At 39.1% G+C, this 19,573-nt stretch overlaps 1 protein-coding gene across 6 annotated transcripts in view; it reads left to right on the top strand.

Annotated features, from left to right (window-relative positions):
• Positions 1–19,573, top strand: part of PPP2R3A (protein phosphatase 2 regulatory subunit B''alpha) — a 224,484-nt gene that overhangs the window by 79,581 nt on the left and 125,330 nt on the right. For 5 of the 6 annotated variants that reach the window (XM_019934215.3, XM_019934213.3, XM_073803800.1 and 2 more), the window contains 2 exons: positions 5,986–6,252; positions 15,120–15,223. In XM_019934215.3, coding sequence (XP_019789774.1) covers positions 5,986–6,252; positions 15,120–15,223 — 371 coding nt within the window. Of the gene's footprint in view, positions 1–1,356; positions 2,069–5,985; positions 6,253–15,119; positions 15,224–19,573 lie in introns of those variants that run through there. The other variant, XM_019934216.3, reaches the window with a different exon arrangement.

The following is a 19,573-nucleotide window of genomic DNA, read 5'->3' as shown; positions in this document are numbered from 1 at the left end:
AGCATTGGTTTGTCCAGAGAATAAGTTAAGTGGAAGTCATTCAAGAAAGACTCTACAATATTTTATTAAGAGAATTGCAATAAGGGGCTTAAATAGATAATCCTTCATGAAATAGGTAAAATTTGAGTTGAATTTCGAAGGATGGTTAAAGTGTGTATAATTTGAGGAGAAGGAGTATTCTCAGGAAGGGGATGAAAAGTCACACCCCTGAAGCCATGGGTTGTTGTAGGAAGGGGAGAAATACAACTAAGGTGTGGCTAAAGTGAAAAAGCATTAAATCACAAGTCTAAAAACCCAGCTGCATTCATAACAGACTTTTTTAATGTTTTAATTTGGTGGTAAATAATGAAGGAGGAATTAGAGAGTTATAGACAAGAGTGTAGGGAAAGCCACCTAGCTCAAAGAGTTAACCTGAATGAGAGAAAATTGGGGAGACAAAGGAAAGGCCCAGGTTGAAGCATTAGACCAGTGGTTTCAATGTAATCCTCTTTCAATCATAGTATATATTGAGAGCTTTCAGGTAAGATTTTGTATGAGTGGAGAATTCTACAGCTTAAAAAGAAATTTGAAAACTACAGGTTTAGGCATATAAGCCCAATATACATGTTATAAAGTGTTACCAGAATGTCTTAAAATCGAGAAAGAACTTAAGTTGTAGGAAACAATGGAAAACCAAAGAATTTAATTCCCAGTAAATTAGACAAAGTTTCAGCAGAAGAGAATCGTAAGCTGTTATTGGTTTTGGGGTTTATTTGGTAATATTTGGTTTATATTTTCTAGAAGTAGAAAATCAGTATGGATCGAATAATATGGCTGACTGAAAATAAATATTGAATTCTAAATATTAAACATGAGATAATACTTGAAGATTTGCTTGTAAATAACTATGAGGCAGCTATTCAATATATGATAAAATAATAGAATTTTTTTAAAATCTGAGATTTCTTGAAAGCTTAAGAAAAACGAGTCTCACAAATTCAAGATGTATTATGTCATTGCTATTTGATCATCTTTTGTACCTTTATTATAACCAAATTTCATTCACTTCTGTGTATCTAAATCTGCTTTCTTTTGGCATTCCATCATTCCTTTCTTAACTAACCAATGCTTTGACAATAAATTTTCAAATGTATCCAGATTCATAACCACTTCAAAAAAGTATGCTTGATCACTAGATAGTCTTCTGCAAACTAACCAAAAAAAAAAAAAAAGAAAAAAAGATTTGATTTTAAAATCTGAGACTAACAAATCTCTGTATATTCCTGTTTGAGGATGATAGTGTTTTTCTCCATATTTTGACTGGTTATATCTAGAAGGTTTTAGACATTTGCTTCCCTTCAAATAAGAATTTTTTTAAATTATTCTTAAAATAATAGTTTCAAATTTGAAGTGCAGCATGTTCTTTTTTTTCATAAAGTATTAAATAGCAAAATCAAAAATGCTCTACATGTTCTCTCCTAGCTTGAGGAGAAACTGTTTTATGTGGCTTGACACCTCATGTACTCTGAGTTTAAGAAGTTAGCATTATCTGAGAAGTCACTATTTTTAGGTCCAGCTGTAATGTTTCTAACTTTGGTGCTCAGAGTAGTGGGTGCTTCCTTTCCCAGAAGGCTCTGTATTCTCCACATGGGCAGGTCAGTTTGACTTAAAGCTACCTACAAGGAGCAACAGGCCCATTGCAGCCCGTGTTTCTTACTTGAAAATTATGAGCAGGTCTTGGGAGCCACAGGCTGTATTTGGGAAGCAGCTGCATGTCAGTACAAGCATGGATTGTGGTCCCTGGAGGCTGGGAGAGCACAATGCTTGAACTTAATTTCTTTGGGAGATAAGAAGAAAAAAAATACCTTCCTACCTGACGAGATTGACAACTTATTAAGTCTGACTATCTTCAGAAGTGTGCTGGACAGTTTGATAAGTAAACATCCACTTTTCAAAGATGATGATCAAGGAAACATCTCTACGAAGGGACCCGGACTTAAGGGGAGAGTTAGCTTTCCTGGCAAGGGGCTGTGATTTTGTTCTCCCATCACGGTTTAAGAAGCGGCTGAAGTCATTTCAGCAGACACAGGTTTGAAACTTGGGTGTTTCTTTTAAAATATTTTTATTACTAATAAAACCACCCAGTGAACTAACTTACAAATAATTTTACAGCTCACTTGATATTAGATCAAGGAATTAATCTGTGTCCTCTATTCAGCTATTTCCAGAAAGCTATTTGTAGAGAGATTCCAACAGGTTTAAAAATAGACCTTCTGGACCTGAAGTACAGTACTCACATTTTTCTCTTGTAGAGAGGGAATCCAGTTTTAGAGACAATTAAATACAACTTAACAAATATTTTACAATTTAGAATTTTTCATAGAAATATCTTTGAGAAGTTAGAATTTCCATGTTAAAATCCTTGTTTGCACTTTGATTTAGTAGACTAAATTTGTATTAACATACATATATCTGTAATGAATCTTTTTTAAAAAAGAATATTGATCCTTATAGTCTTTTTTTTTTTGAAAGAAATATTTTTATACATATAGGCAGTTGTGTGTGTGTGATATACTGTGTGTAGGGAGCAAAGGATGGCAGTTACTCCTGGGTTCTGAAAGAATGTCTTCCCTCAGCTGTGAGGTTGAGTCATTTCTGCCTGTAGGGGCTGCTTGCAGAGATCGTGCTTATTTGCTTACAACTGTAGAGCCAGTGTCTCATCAAACAAGTTACCTAGCACTGAATACAATACGGATCAAGGGCCACATCAATGATGGACATCAAGAATCCAGCAAGAAACCATAGTTTTGTAGTTATTCTGACCTAAAGTAATTTCAAATTATTTGAGTGAATGATATGAAATTGTGTTTTTAAAAATAGGTCAAAAATGGTCAAATATTGGAAATGCTACAGTAACATAAGGGTACTGTTCAGAATGAATATCTAAATGATACTGTATAGGGAAAGACTGTAATGGAGAATTGAGATACTTTACACAGCTAATTCTGTTTTAATGCTGTTCCTAGATTTGAATGAAATAGTTTTATTTAAAGTGGGCAGATGCTAAACTTGGTAAATCTGACGAACTTTATATTACTGTTTTATTCTATAATGTTGTAAAGCGTCAGTTTTATTAAACTACTTTAAGACTTAAATTATATGTCTCCTATTGAACCCAGTGGAAAGTAAATCAATACACCTGAAAAGTTCAAAGTAAATGCAGTCTTTTTATCTTCCCTTTAAGTATTAACATCAGTTTTATTAAATATGGACTTAAACAGTGAATTAGTAAATACTTCCCTATTAGTGAACTGCTCTGTGTTAAAGTACACTGATGAAAGCAAAGTAGACTATTATATAATTGAATATTTTCCCATTCAAATTAAAACTTTGACAAATAGCCAGGGTTTCTTCTGAATGTCACTTATTTCTGTCAAAGCAAAAGTGTAGAGTTAACACTGAAGGGCTTGCTCTAAACCTTCTCCAGTATTGTGTGTTCACTAGAATATTGAGTTTCATTCCCAGTGGCACCAGTGGTCTCAATCCTATGGTTATAATTGCCCTGAAGTTATCCATAACTACCCTGGATGTCACACCATGGGAAACATTTTTGAGAAACAAAAAAGAATTTTGGTAACTGTATATTTGTAGTCTCACAACTCTCTTTCAGCATAGAATAATAGAAAGGAAATGACAGTAATACAAGTAACCTAAGTAAAGCCCCTGAAGAATTATATGCCTTATTTTAGAAATTTAAGAACAGTTTCTACTGTTATTGACTCATAGGACTATGTAATAATAATTGCAGATTTAGCACTAAGGCAGAGACAATTGTTTACTTAGAAGAGATTATCAGTTTGTTAAATCAAAAGTAATTTGTAAACTTTAAATTGCCTTATAAGTGTAAGTGATTATTTTATTTATTATTGAATCTGAAGAACCATGCCAAGTTATGTTTAATCTTTTTTTTTTTTTTTTTGTGGTACACGGGCCTCTCACTGTTGCGGCCTCTTCCGTTGCGGAGCACAGGCTCCGGATGCGCAGGCTCAGCGGCCATGGCTCACGGGCCTAGCCGCTCCGCAGCATGTGGGATCTTCCTGGACCGGGGCACGAACCTGTGTCCCCTGCACCGGCAGGCGGACTCTCAACCACTGCGCCACCAGGGAAGCCCTGTGTTTAATCTTTTGAGAACCCCATCCTTTGGCCTTGTGACTCATTTTCTTAAATAAGACATATCTCTGCCCAGCACAGTTTTGAGCCTCTTCCCTATGTTACATCCTGTAATTTCCTTTAATCCTCACAACAACCTTCTAAGAAGAAGGTTGTTGTGAGAATTAAAGGAAATTAATTGGTGAGGATTAAAGGAAATTAATCTGTTTTATTACTGAAATTCTAAAAGGTTAAGTAACTTACCTGAGGTCACAGAGCTAGTAAGCCATCACTGATTTTTGTTAAGTTTTTCATATTTCATTGGCATCACTTCCCTCTGCAATGTCTTCCTTGACTATTGCTTTATATGAGTGATATCCTGATGCTGCAGCAAAGGCTTGGTGTGACCAACTGGCCTTCGTATCCCCAACAGTATTAATATATGAGCAGATTCCACTCTGTATTAATGTCAGATATTAACATGAGAAATGGGCCGTGTTTAATAAAAGTAGGAGATTAAATCATATTTATCACATATTTGTATGAATGAAGCCTGTCTTCCTATAATACTTATGCTTTTCAAAGGTAGCTAAAATTTTTACCCTGAATTTAAAAATCATGTTATAAGTCCATATGTCAAAAGGGAATATGATATTCAGATCTACTTCATACTGATAAATCATTGTTCAGACTTTAGGAATGGCGTTAGGATATAATTTAAGGAAGAAGAACACTCGAGTAATATTTTGTGTTCACAGTGAATTTAAAATAAATTTAGCTAGTCAACAGTCATGTCCATCTTTCATAACTTACGTAGCATTTAATAAGGCCATGCTCATGAGCCTTGATAGATAATTTGGTCAAAATTAAGAATAGAAATTAAAGTCTGAAAATCTTCATTGAATCTTTTTTGCTTTTTCTATTATGAATCTCAGAACTAAATTTAGTCTTCATTGCTAAAATAAACTTCTACCTGAATATTAGTGTACCTCCCTTCCCCTTTCCCTAAATCATGGTTACTCTTAGTCTCCCTGTTGCCCCCCAACCTTTTAATACTGTCCTTTCTATGTCTCTTTATGGTACACCACATCAAATCCTTTTTGGAAAAAGGAATGATATAAACTATTAAAGAATTAATAAACTGTAAAGAGAGTTTGGCTGTGGTGAAATTAATGACCATGATCCTTGTCTATTAGAGTATACTAAAAATGAGAGAATTGTGTATCTCAGAAAAAATAGCATGCCTCTGGTGGCAAGTCAGTCAGCCTGGTAGAAGACATTCTAAAACTAAAATGCTTTAATTTTCTTAACAAAGACTTTCTTTGCATCAGGGACTAGCAGTGATTTTACCTAGATAAAGTCAAACTAGGGAAGAAGGTAGAAGGACAGCCCCCACAATACATTTTAGATCTACATATTTAAAAAGAACTCATTCTGTTTGCCTACTGAAGGACAGGTAGAAATGCATAGAAACACCAAGAACAGTCTTCAAGAAGAATTTACTAATCCAGGTCCAACAGACTGAGAATTCACCTTAAGGTCCTTAATATGTCAACTGACCTTGCTCTTAAATGTCTCGCTCATCACTGGTGGGAAAATGTACTGTAGGATTTTTTAAGCACAAATCTATGTAGACTCTAGTATTGACAGATGAGTAATGTACTGATTGATTCAGTGTAGATAAGCATTCCCTCAGAGCATGCTTACCCCTGTCTATAGTTGAGTGAGCTCTTCATCTGTACTGCTTCTAATTGTGGTTTCTTGTATTTATACCCAACTTCCTATTACTGGTGAGGACTTTCCAGTAATATATACTGTTTAGAATATTTGTGTCTCATAATCATATTTTCTTTCCAGATTCAAAATAAACCAGAAAAGAAACCTGGGACACCACTTCCACCTCCTGCCACCTTTGCAAGTAGTCCCCGACCTCTCTCCCCTGTTCCTCATGTGAATAATGTTGTGAATGCAACATTATCCATAAACATTCCACGGTTCTACTTCCCTGAAGGACTCCCCGATGCCTGCAGTAATCATGAACAGACTCTAAGCAGAATTGAAACTGCTTTCATGGATATTGAAGATCAGAAAGCAGACATTTATGAAATGGGAAAAATTGCAAAGGTAATATAACTACTAAATGATGTATAATCTCCCTTTCTCTAGCAATCCCAATCTCCCTGTCTTTATTGCCTCCTTGCTCTCTGTTTGTAAGCATACATCTTTTTTTTCCATATTAGAAAAATGTATTTGATACTGATATATTAGCTATGGTTCTACTTTATGGAACTCTTAAGTGTGAAAAAAGCCTTAGTGGTTTCGTAGTCCATCCTCCCATTTAATACAGGAATTCCATCCATGGCATCACCAACACATAAATTCATTATCTGCTTGAATGCCTTCAGTGACAGGAAACTCACTACCTTGTCAAGCAGCCTTTTCCATCATTAAATAGCCTTCCTTGTTAGAAAAATTTCCCTTGTGTTGAATACAAATCTTTTTTGTTCTCATTCATTGATCATAACTCCTTGCCCTCAAACCAGACAAGGAACAATTAGGCCAGCTCAACACTGTAATTCTTCTCAGAAATAAATGGATTTGCCACCAGGAAGCAAGTCTGTGATACTTTTCAATATATCCAACTGCTTCTAATTTAAGGTCTTAGTCCCTAATGCTAAGACTACTGTAATATCTTTAGTAATGGATTCTACACCTCCAGCCTCCTCCTAGAACAGTTACTACTGAGCATAATCATCAGTTTATATTTGATCATGTCATTCCCCAGCTCAGCAACATTCAGGGATTCCTACCATCTATAGGAGTGCTTTGTTTCGTTTGGGTTCTGTTTTTATGATGCATGTATACTGAAGAGTCAGATCATACCTCAGGATTTAGCAGTGGTCTCAAGCTGTGCTTCAAGAGACAGAGGGGCTTTAGTAGGCTAAGGGCTGCATGTGGACAACTAGACACCAAGTGGGAGTTCCCAAGATCCCATGCACCCTTCCACTGGGAATGCTTCCTCTGCTTTCAGGAATAATATTTGAAAGTTTGAAGACTACTGCTTTTGAGGATAAAACCCAAACTGCTGTTCCCTGCGTGGGCCTGACCCACCTGCCCTCCCACAGGCTTGCCTCTGCATTTGGGCTCTCATAGTTCTCCCCTCCAAAGTGGGCTTCCACTCTGCCACTCCCACATCACCCATCCTCTAAGACCTAGCTTCCATTGTGTCCTGAGAGACGTCCCTGAATCCCTGCCCTGTCATGTCCCATCTTCTCTCCTACCTCTAACCTCAGAACATTTGTTACTGCTGTTAAATAATTTGTAAGTAGAGTGATTTTAAGGGAAGTGAAAAAGAATCCTTTTTTTATTCCTTTTTTCATCACCCCCCCGCCAATCTTAGAACTTGCTTTTTGACCCCTTAGAATGTTTCTAGTGAAAAACAACCTCTTTCATTCCAGAAGTAAGAGCTCACCTTCTTCTCCTCTATTGTACGTATGAGGAAACTGAAGTCCTACAAGTATGTACGTGAAGACACAGAGTTTGTCCATGTCAGGAGACATGTCCTCTGACTCCTGCATCGTGCTGTTTCTACCCTATCTCCCCTGGACGTATGCTAACATACCATCAACTGACTTCCAAGCTATATCCACCCAAATAAGTTATAAGTTCTTTCAGGACATTGGCATTTTCTTACCCCAAGCTTTGAGAGATGACTATTTTATGAATCAAGTGGTAAATTATCTGAGTGGACTAGAATAATGAATCTAAATCCAAAAGATAGAATTTAGCAAGGATGAATGAAGTCTAATTTGGAGATAACATGTTAATCACGTAAATGCCAAACAGGGTATATCTAACATGGTAACAATTTGTGTGAGAGAGACATGAGGTTTCATGGACCACTTCGGGCAGGCAAACAGGAGAGACTGCAGATTGCAGGACATGGTAGTTCCCCGGTGGTCTGCTGGGCTCCCCACATCTGGAGAGCCAATCAGTGACTAGTGCTTCACTGCCAGAGACCTGCAGCCTGCTCTGTCTTGAAGGTCTCTGGGTCGACCTTCATCTAAGTATTCCCAGCGCCTGACTGAGGAGCCTTCCTGCTGTGCTGCCTCCACCCTCCTGCTCTGGCTCTCCCACCTGGCTGGTGGTAGCCCTGCCCTGCCTGTGGCTCAGTGGCCGCCAGCACTCCACAGTGAATGCACAGTGAGAGGAGAGCAGAGAGCCTGAGGACTCCACATGGTCATGAGATGTGTAGGAGAGAGCGTAGTCAAGTCAGGGAAGGGGTTTACATGCTGGGGAGTCAGACGGAGGACTTTCCTATTTACAGGCAGTGAGGATCAATCTGTAGGTGGCATCAGGAAAAACTGCCAGTGTGGAAGCTGACAACATAGAGAAGTTTAAAAAGATAGAAAACTATTTTTTTTAGTAGCCATAGTAACAGGCATTTACGTGACAATTTACTGTTTATACCAAATTATCATGTGGCACAATAGCCAGTATACACATACATGTCTGATTAACTTGTCTGAATTGTACTTGATTATAGCCCTAACTTCCATTCGGGGTGCCAAGCATTTGTGTTCACTGCTCTTAGACCTTAATTGTCAGCTCAGATAGCAAGGTGAACTGCTCATACTTTTAAAAAGTTAAAACTAACATTGCATATAAAGATGAGGATGTGTGTATAATGACCTCGGAAGTACTGTATCAGCTCGTTTTATTGGATTTTGCCTCTTTATTCTTAAAATCATTTATTTTTTAAAAAATTCATTTAATCATGTCTTCCAGTTAGCTAGGCTCATGTAATCCAGCTTTTCCTTGGCTACGGCCAGTCTTTTAGCACTCACTAAATCAGTCTTACTTCCCACCGGTCTTTGCTCTACAGACCGTCCTCATCCTTTGGCAGTGCCTGTATCACTGACCCTCGTGTGCTTGTGTTCTCACGACAGGTTGGCTATAGGAAAGGAGAAGACAACCCCTGGGGGACAACAAAGGAGGATGTGGTCAGAGCAATAAATGAACGTTTTTATGGATTCTTATAGTTTATAAAGCTACTTGGAGGACCTTCCCTGGTGGTCCAGTGGTTGAGATTTTGCCTTCCAATGCAGGGGGTGCGGGTTTGATCCCTGGTCAGGGAGCTAAGATCACACATGCCTCACGGCCAAAAAACCAAAACATAAAACAGAAGCAATATGGTAACAAATTCAGTAAAGTCTTTAAAAATGGTCCACATCAGGGCTTCCCTGGTGGCGCAGTGGTTGAGAGTCCGCCTGCTGATGCAGGGGACACGGGTTCGTGCCCCAGTCCGGGAAGATCCCACATGCCGCGGAGCGGCTGGGCCCGTGAGCCATGGCCGCTGAGCCTGTGCGTCCGGAGCCTGTGCTCCGCAACGTGAGAGGCCCGCGTACCGCAAAAAAAAAAAAAAAAAAAAAAAAAAAGTCCACATCAAAAGAAAAGAGAAAAATCTCTCTCTTATAAAGCTACTTGGAAGGCCAGCTTGAGTTTACAGTCTGCTCTCCGTGATGCTTAAGTGTAGCTGTAGAGACTGGGGTCTGTTTTTTAAGTGCAAAGAAAACTCTGTTTATGAAATCTGCATCTGTTGGTGAAGTTTAGCTCATTCATCTTCAACCTCAAACAGCGTGGAGAGATTAATGTCCATTTCTGATTAAATTCTCAGTGTGTAGTTTGTACTTTTTTCCACAGCTTTAAGTAGTGATGGAGAAGAAATGACTAGAGAATGAATCTAAGAGGAACAAAAGCAGCAAAGGATGGGCTTCCCTGGTGGCGCAGTGGTTGAGAGTCCGCCTGCCGATGCAGGGGACACGGGTTCGCGCCCCGGTCCAGGAAGATCCCACATGCCGCGGAGCGGCTAGTCCCGTGAGCCATGGCTGCTAAGCCTGCGCGTCCAGAGCCTGTGCTCCATAACAGGAGAGGCCACAACAGTGAGAGGCCCGCGTACCGCAAAAAAAAAATAAATAAATAAAAAAATAAAATAAAAATGGTCCACATCAAAAGAAAAGAGAAAAATCTCTCTCTTATAAAGCTACTTGGAAGGCCAGCTTGAGTTTACAGTCTACTCTCCGTGATGCTTAAGTGTAGCTGTAGAGACTGGGGTCTGTTTTTTAAGTGCAAAGAAAACTCTGTTTATGAAATCTGCATCTGTTGGTGAAGTTTAGCTCATTCATCTTCAACCTCAAACAGCGTGGAGAGATTAATGTCCATTTCTGATTAAATTCTCAGTGTGTAGTTTGTACTTTTTTCCACAGCTTTAAGTAGTAATGGAGAAGAAATGACTAGAGAATGAATCTAAGAGGAGCAAAAGCAGCATAGGATGGGCTTCCCTGGTGGCGCAGTGGTTGAGAGTCCACCTGCCGATGCAGGGGACACGGGTTCGTGCCCCGGTCCGGGAAGATCCCACATGCCGCAGAGCGGCTGGGCCCGTGAGCCGTGGCCACTGAGCCTGTGCGTCCAGAGCCTGTGCTCTACAACAGGAGAGGCCACAACAGTGAGAGGCCCGCGTACCACAAAAAAAAAAAAAAAAAGCATAGGAACAGAAACTGAGGAACAACAAGGGAAGTATTTGTCACCACTGAGTTTTAGCCTCTAAGAGAAAGTTGAGAGAAAAGAATGAAAGTCTTCCGAACTGAACAAAGCCCTCCAGCTCCTCTAATTGGCTGATACAGTACCATCTTGACCCATTGTTCCTGTGGCCTGTAAGCTAGCCTCTCTGTACCTTTTTTTCTTCATCTGCAGAACTGGATAAAAATACCCACCCTCTTCTGTATGGGATCATGTCAGGGCCAAATGAAATAACGAGCATGAGACATTTTAAAAATGTTAAAGAACATTACAAATATTGGGTGATCATCTCTTCCTGTGTATCATTAGACAATCTTGCTTTCAGTTCTTTATGTTGTTGGGCCATTTTTAGATCTAATTATAGGTGTCAGTCAAGCTTTCTTTGCTCCAGCAACGCTGACTCTTGTCTCCTCCTCTAAACCTCAGTTTCCTAAACCCATTTTCAGCACGTCCTGTACTTCCTTACTTGTCATCCAGTCTTTTCCTTTGTAAAAAGCCTTGACATGAGCTTGTTCTCTCCTTCGTTATAAAAGTTTCTATTCTGTTGCACTCAGGTTGATATCATTTACTTTTTTTTTAGGTTCTTATTGATCTCCTGACTCCCTTTATCTTTTTTTTTTTGTCTGCAAGAAACCCACTTAATTTTTAAAAAAAATTTTTAACATCTTTATTGGAGTATAATTGCTTTACAATGGTGTGTTAGTTTCTGCTGTATAACAAAGTGAATCAGCTATATGTATACATATATCCCCATATCCCCTCCCTCTTGCATCTCCCTCCCACCCCTCTAGGTGGTCACAAAGCACCGAGCTGATCTCCCTGTGCTATACGGCTGCTTCCCACTAGCTATCTATTTTACATTTGGTGGTGTATATATGTCAATGCCACTCTCTCACTTTGTCCCAGTTTACCCTTCCCCCTCCCCATGTCCTCAAGTCCATTCTCTATGTCTGCATCTTTATTCCTGTCCTGTCCTGTCTCTAGTTTCTTCAGAACCACTTTCTTTTTAGACTCCATATATATGTGTTAACATACAGTATTTGTTTTTCTCTTTCTGACTTACTTCACTCTGTATGACAGACTCTAGGTCCATCCACCTCACTACAAATAACTCAATTTCGTTTCTTTATATGGCTGAGTAATATTCCATTGTATATATGTTCCACATCTTCTTTATCCATTCATCTGTTGATGGACACTTAGGTTGGTTCCATGTCCTGGTTATTGTAAATAGAGCTGCAGTGAACATTGTGGTACATGACTGTTTTTGAATTATGGTTTCCTCAGGGTATATGCCCAGTAGTGGGATTGCTGGGTCATATGGTAGTCCTGTTTTTAGTTTTTTAAGGAAACTCCATACTGTTCTCCATAGTGGCTGTATCAATATACATTCCCACCAACAGTGCAAGAGGCTTCCCTTTTCTCCACACCCTATCCAGCATTTACTGTTTGTAGATTTTTTTGATGATGGCCATTCTGACTACTGTGAGGTGATACCTCGTTGTACTTTTGATTTGCATTTCTCTAATGATTAGTGATGTTGAGCATCCTTTCATGTGTTTTTTGGCAATTTGTATATCTTTGGAGAAATGTCTGTTTAGGTCTTCTGCCCATTTTTGGATTGGGTTGTTTGGTTTTTGATATTGAGCTGCATGAGTTGCTTGTAAATTTTGGAGATTAATCCTTTGTCAGTTGCTTCATTTGCAATTATTTTCTCCCATTCTGAGGGTTGTCTTTTCGTCTTGTTTATGGTTTCCTTTGCTGTGCAAAAGCTTTGAAGTTTCATTAGGTCCCATTTGTTTATTTTTGTTTTTATTTCCATTTCTGTAGGAGGTGGGTCAAAAAGGATCTTGCTGTGATTTATGTCATAGAGTGTTCTGCCTATGTTTTCCTCTAAATGTTTTACATTTAGGTCTTTAATCCATTTTGAGTTTATGTTTTGTGTATGGTGTTAGGGAGTGTTCTAATTTCATTCTTTTACATGTAGCTGTCCAGTTTTCCCAGGACCACTTATTGAAGAGGCTGTCTTTTCTCCATTATAGATTCTTGCCTCCTTTATCAAAAATAAGGTGACCATATGTGTGTGGGTTTATCTCTGGGCTTTCTATCCTGTTCCATTGATCTGTGTTCCTGTTTTTGTGCCAGTACCATACTGTCTTGATTACTGTAGCTTTGTAGTATAGTCTGAAGTCAGGGAGTCTGAATCCTCCAGCTCCATTTTTCTTTCTCAAGATTGCTTTGGCTATTTGCTCACTCTCTTTATCTTAATCCTTTGTTTTTAAGCAGATGCAGACCAGCCATACATTTTTTAAAAATGGTCAAAGTGTATTGTCTGAAGCCCTTGCCATCCACTGCCCTTCCAGTTTTTTCTTTTGGCATTTTCTCCAAGGGCCCAATACCCTCATGTTGACCAACCTTTGGCTGCTCAGGGTGACCCACTACAAGAAAAACAATTCAGCCCTTTCCCATCTACTTCAAAACATATCTATTCTGTACTTTATCTCTTAGGATTCTGCCTTTGGGTCATAAAAAATTTGTAAATGTTAATCCCAGTGATTTACTACTCTTTATGAGCTGATGTGTACACATTTTAACCGGAGTCTTCTGAATAAAAGACTGTAATCTAAGGAAATGAAAGTTTTTAATAGTGGAAGTAGCCCCACCGGAGATAGTAAGTGCACAGTCCCTGGAAGTGTTTCGCTGAGCTGGTGACCACTTCCCAAGGATGAACTAGAAGATTCCTGATCCCTTTCAATTCTGAAAAATCCGTAGTGGCTCTAGTGGTGGGAGCTTCAAGCACCTTGGCAAGCCAGTTCCAGTCTCTCCTTGTATTTTCTCCCTTTTTGTGGCTCTGCACCCCCCACCTCCATAATACAGGCTATTCTTCCAACTTTTCCAGCAGTTACCAACAGCCTGTCATATTTAAGAGCATTTTCTTGGCAAACCACCATTCTGCATGAAAGGAAGGATTGGGATTGGGGAAAGTGGATTTGACAGTTACCACCCAAAGTATGTTAATTGTAAGCTTTGTACCTTGGCAGTCATAATTTATACAATAAACAAAATCCATTTGTTTGCTAAGCAACACCTTTCCCTCATTCTTGACCTCAGTGGAGGTATTTGACCTCTGGACTTAAGAAATCTTAAATTCCATCCTGCTTGCAGAACATGCTTTAGTGGCCCTGGCAGAAGCAATCTCATTTCTGCCCTGTACTTACCTCCCTTGGCCTGAATCTCACCATCCATATCCTCATCTCTGACATGAACCCAGCAGCCCTGGGCATTCTCTCAGCATAACTGATCTCAGACGAGGTACTATGCAGGCTTCTGTGGGGATCCCCCATGCACCGAGGCCTCACATCAGGAGCAGCTTCACTTCAACCTATTGTGGGTTCACATCCAGTCATCTGTCAGAGGGGAAGCTTCCCTTTGTAGAATAAGGCTCAACAGATCCTATATCTAATATGAATAATAAGAATATCTTTATCCAATGACAAGATGTGACTCTCTGAAGAGCTTCAGATTTGGGAATACATTTTATGTGTATATATAAAATTGGGATCATTTAGAGACTACTTCTCTGCTAATATTTAGATATTATTATTACTTGGAAGAATTTTCCCTCTAGAAAAAAAGCAGGTTAATTTGGTACAGACTGTCTCTTATAAGAGTATAAGAATAATTTTTCTTAATTGAAAGAAAGAGCTTTTTTATTGAGGAGAAAAAAATTATTATCTTTTAGGGTATTGTATTTAATTCTTTCTAAGGCTTTTATAATATGTAGCCATTTGTGGTATCTTCTAAATAAATAATAGCATTTTAATTTTTGCCTTTCAGCTTTCACCTGAATTGTATCCATTTAAATAGATTTATAGCTGTTTTCTTGAACAGTCCAGGCTTTTCTGGTTCTTTTTGCACCTGGGGCTTAATAACACAATAAGCAAAGGAGAGAGAGGGAGAGAGGTGATAGAGTGTATTGACACCAAGTGAGTGAGCAATAAAGGTGGCTGTATTTTCCTGCCATAGGAGGGAAGGGCATATACAACCATGATGTTCAGTCACTTCTTTTTTTTCCTAAAGGTAGAAAATATATGATGTAAGAGTGGTAGGAAGGGAGGGAGACTCGTTGCTTTTTCAGGTTAGGGGAAAGAAACATCACTATAAATGCACTTGAAGAAAAGGCAAATGGATTTTCATTTTCTTCATTAAACATGTCATCTTCTTATTTTGTTTCCCCTCTGTCTTGCTGAATCTACCCCAGCTGATGTATCTGCCTCTGCCCCAGTTTTGCTCCTCCAAGGGCCCTTCTGTCCACTGTGGCATGAAGGGTAAAAGCCACAAAGGCCCTTTCTTCGGTCATGTCATCTCTTCACTGCCCCTTGGCTTACACTGTATTTGTGCTTTATCTGCAGGTCTGTGGCTGTCCTCTTTATTGGAAAACCCCCATGTTCAGGGCTGCAGGGGGAGAGAGGACAGGATTTGTGTCAGCCCAGTCATTCATTGCCATGTGGAGAAAGTAAGTATGAGAGCAGTTACTCTGGGGCTGGGCAAGGAATTGTCCGGCCCTCATGACATGCTTTATAAAAGTCACTTATTTTACTCATTTATTAATTTTCCCCTTATCCTTTGTTTCAACAAGTAAAATTCAATGACTCACAGTTTATTATGCCCACACACAAATTCTTTCCCTAAGCCTTTATCTTACGTCTCTAATCAGTAAAACAGACCTTCAGAAATACTTCTTTAATAAGTATTTGGTAGTTCTTAGTTTCACTTGTTAACAATTTGAGTCTTAGGATTTGACTCTTGCAGCAGTGACATAAATGCTCCTTTAAGGGGAGCAGACCACACTTGTCACATGCTTCCATTCTCATGTGATCAAATTTAGAATTGTATGTAGTTGATTTCTTAAAAATAGCTGAATTCTAGTAGATTTTAGTTACTACTTTTTGAAAGCTCCAGTTAAGTAACAAAGGAATAGAACATCTATCAAGATACTCCTGGATTTTAACATCCTGACAAGTTTTCTTAAACTCAAATCCAACTTACTTCTCTCTTTTATTTTTTTCTCCCTTCTTTCTTCTTTAGAAGTTATTTCTTGATATATTTATCAATTTAAGAGACTGTTATAGCATGCCCCTTCTACCTCTTTTAACTGATCAGCCTTCTTTAAATATGCTTTTCTCATCTTTTCTGGGCTAGATACCCTTCCTGATGAACTATCGGGAAATGCTGTTCACCTGATGTCACTATCATCATCATCATTATTTAAAATCAACATATAATAGCAGCAAAATTCAGCTTACAGATTCTTCTGATTCTTTCATGCCACCTCAAAGCCGTTAGTAGTATAATGCTTGAGAACATGATAGGTGATGAATAACTGTATTCTTATTTTGAAAAATCTAGCAGCAAGTTGAGTTCACCAAGTTCTTCTTGCATTACAATAGAACTAAAGTGATCAGGGGATATAAGACTACCAGTTAATGGACTTCTTTTAAAGAACAACATCAAAGCTAAAAGTTATAAATGCTTCATGTTTTCCAGGTGAATTTTAGTCATTTTGTTACAGGGAATAGTTCTAAGTTGTTCAAATACCAAGGACTAGAATGGCCCTAGGACTAGAACCACTCCTCATACACCAGCAGGATGACTCTCCAAAGTCAGGGCCATGGTCACCGTTCCACTTCTCCTATCGCAAATAGGAAACAGCTAGATAAAAATCTTAAAAAAAAATTTTTGTGTGTGTAGTCGTAAAAGAAGAACTCCTTGGAGTCTAGAATTAGCAAAAAAGCACTAATTAGGAGTAAACCAGTAAAAGAATTGGCATTTGCCATTCTGGCTGTCTCTGGCACCCTAGAACCTGAGGGAAGAAAATAGAGCCAAGGGCCTGAACAATAGGGGGGTCAGCTTGGATTCCCTCTCCTTTCCCTACCAGTAAAGCCAGGACTTCAGCTGGGTGGTCTGCTTGTCTATTATTAATTATTATTGTTGTTATTAGAAATCAGTGTATAACAGTAGCAGAATTGAAGATCTTGAAATGTGTAGATGTTCTAGCTTTCATTCAGCTAGCTTCTCTCCCCCTGGTAGGTGCCAGGCCCTGAGAAATGCCTCAGGTGGAGTGTGAACAAGGGTTAGAAAGAATAGGGGTGTTACACAGCTCTTGTCCTGGGTATCTTCAGCCATTGAGTTCAGCATTGTTGGCAAAAGCCATCTAACAATCTGGGAAAGCAGCAAGAAGTGAGTTATGATTATTTCAGAGAACGTGTTGAAGAAGCTGGGAGATTAAAAAGGGGTGGGGGGAGTAGTTCATTCTATAAAAAATTAGAGCCAGAGAGAAGAACTATAACTACTTACATTCTAAGTTACTTTGAATATGCTAGGACCCTATGTTTGTGAGCCTGAGGCTGACTATCAAAGAAAAACTAGTAATCAACTTGTTTATCGGCAGTTAACTGCATAATATTAAGGAAAGTAACAGCCAGTTTTTTTGTCTTAGACTTCATGTCACCGGGATAGGGTGGACATTTCTGTTGGTGGACAGAGCAGCAGCACCCGCAACAGCTATATTCCTTTATTGAAATGAATCATTTTCATTTTATCTCTAAGAAAAAGAGATTATTTCTGCAAAGGCAAAAGGCAAAAAGACTTGAAGCACAAGTCTTCATTTTCAGTTACTATAGGACACTGCTTATGAAGTTATACAGCATGAGCAACTGTCCCTGTCTTTTTTCATTAAAAAATTTTTTTTTAAAATTCTGTGAACAGATAACTGATGTCTCTGTATCAAAGCTTTATTTTCTGCCCAGATACTATAACGACTGGAGCGCCCTCTAGCGGGAGCTCCTTTTTCAGCACTTAAAATGCGTGCTTTAAAGGAGACTCAAGTATGGCTATTTTGGGAGACAAAGCAACTAAGCAGGATGGTTTGAATTACCACACTGACCTTAAAGAAGACGTGTGTTTATTTTTATAATTTTTTACAAATTGTACCCTTTGCATAAAGTGACTTGGGTCCAAGTATAGTATATAAAACTTTAAAGTACAAAAAAATAACTGGCAGGACTTCCCTGGTGGCGCAGTGGTTAAGAATCCGCCTGCCAGTGCAGGGGACACGGGTTCGATCCCTGGCCCTAGAAAATCCCACATGCCGCGGAGCAACTAAGCCTGTGCACCACAACTACTGAGCCTGCGCTCTAGAGCCCACGAGCCACAACTGCTGAGCCAACACACCACAACTATTGAAAGCCCGTGTGCCCTACAGCCCGCACACCGCAACTACTGAAGCCCGTGCGCTCTAGGGCCCGTGTGACACAACTACTGAGGCCCACGTGCCTAGAGCCCATACTCCACAACAAGAAAAGCCACCGCAAGGAGAAGCCTGCGTACCGCAACAAAGAGTGGCCCCCGCTCACCACAACTAGAGAAAGCCCACGTGCAGCCAAAAAATAAATTTTTAAAAATTAAAAAAAAATAACTGGCAGATAATGACACAGAATTAAAACATATTGGCATATACATACACATGCTGACTTGCTCCAATAATAGGCTCTATATAATCTTGGGGGGAAAGTCAAATACAAAAGTTAACAGCAAAACAGGAAATAGTTTGCCTCCTGTCCCAGTGTTTATGGGGTGGAGGCTTCTGAGCCCTCCTCTGAGTGGTCTGAGCATGAACACCTTAACAGGCTCTTGTTCCCCTGCCTCTGCTCCCCTTCCCTTCCCTGCTCTGCTGCCCATTTCGTATCTGTACTTTGACATCTGTTTCTCTTGCAGTCAAGACATTTTTAGGGGAAAGGCATTGCTCCACAGCTTTTCTTTTTGAGTTCCCAGTTTACCAGCTTTGTGACAGAGCTCCTCTTACACAGAGTCAGTTATATTGTCCCAGCTTTTTTATGCTTTACTTCCTCTTACCTTTTCATGTCAAAGTGTCATTTTTCCACTAACAAAACAATATTTCATCCTAAGAGCTCTGGATGATAGTTTAGAATAGCTATGTTTACCTTCTTTCTCCAGCTTTCACGACTTTTTTTAATCTCTTTCTCTCCTGCCTTATAGAGTTCACCAGCCACTAGCATTGGCTGAGAATCAGAATTCACCTTTTCTCTCTGATTCATGCTTCTGATCGCAAAAGGCCATACCTAATTTGACTTTTCCCTGTTAGAGAGTCTCTCATCTGTCAGTGTCTGTGCAGTTTGTACTTAGAGGTGCTATACCTCACTGCCTTTTGTTGTGATCATCCCACCCATTTTCTTATCCTAAGAGGTGATTCCCATCAACACCTATTTCAGTAATCTTTTTCTGAAATATATATTTATTTAATTTTGGGGGTCCTGAGCATGCTGAAAAATGATAAGGAAAATAAATATAAAGATCATTCTATGGCTTTAATAATCACAAATGAAGTCAGTTAAGGGTATATCTGTTAGATCACAAACATTTTTTGAGAATCTTCAATGTGAAAGTCACTATGTCTATCTAGTGTTAAGGGAAAAAAAGAGCTATAACTTTGCCTGCCCTTTAGGTGCCAGAGAAATAAAAAGAAAGTTCGTGGTACAATGGTGTATGTAATACATACAAATTAAATAGTACAAAGATCAGTAAGGAATTTAGTTGTCAGAGAAGGTTTTTTGAAAGAGGTAGTTTATTAGCTGGACCTTAAAGAATAGCCAGCGTTCAGATAGCAAACTTGGGAGAGATGGTATTCTAGCAGAGTAAAACAACATGAGAAATGGCACCGAGGCAAGAATGCACACAGCACGCTCAGAGAAGAGTGGTTCAGGCCAGCTGCCCGGAGTGGACGTTTCATTTAGCATAGTAGTGAGATAGGCAGACTCTAGCCTAATTAAAGAGGGCCTTAAATGTC

This window comes from Tursiops truncatus, chromosome 4, assembly GCF_011762595.2.
Source record: "Tursiops truncatus isolate mTurTru1 chromosome 4, mTurTru1.mat.Y, whole genome shotgun sequence".
NCBI classification, from domain to species: Eukaryota; Metazoa; Chordata; class Mammalia; order Artiodactyla; family Delphinidae; genus Tursiops; species Tursiops truncatus.
This window is presented reverse-complemented; position numbering and strand designations above follow the sequence as displayed.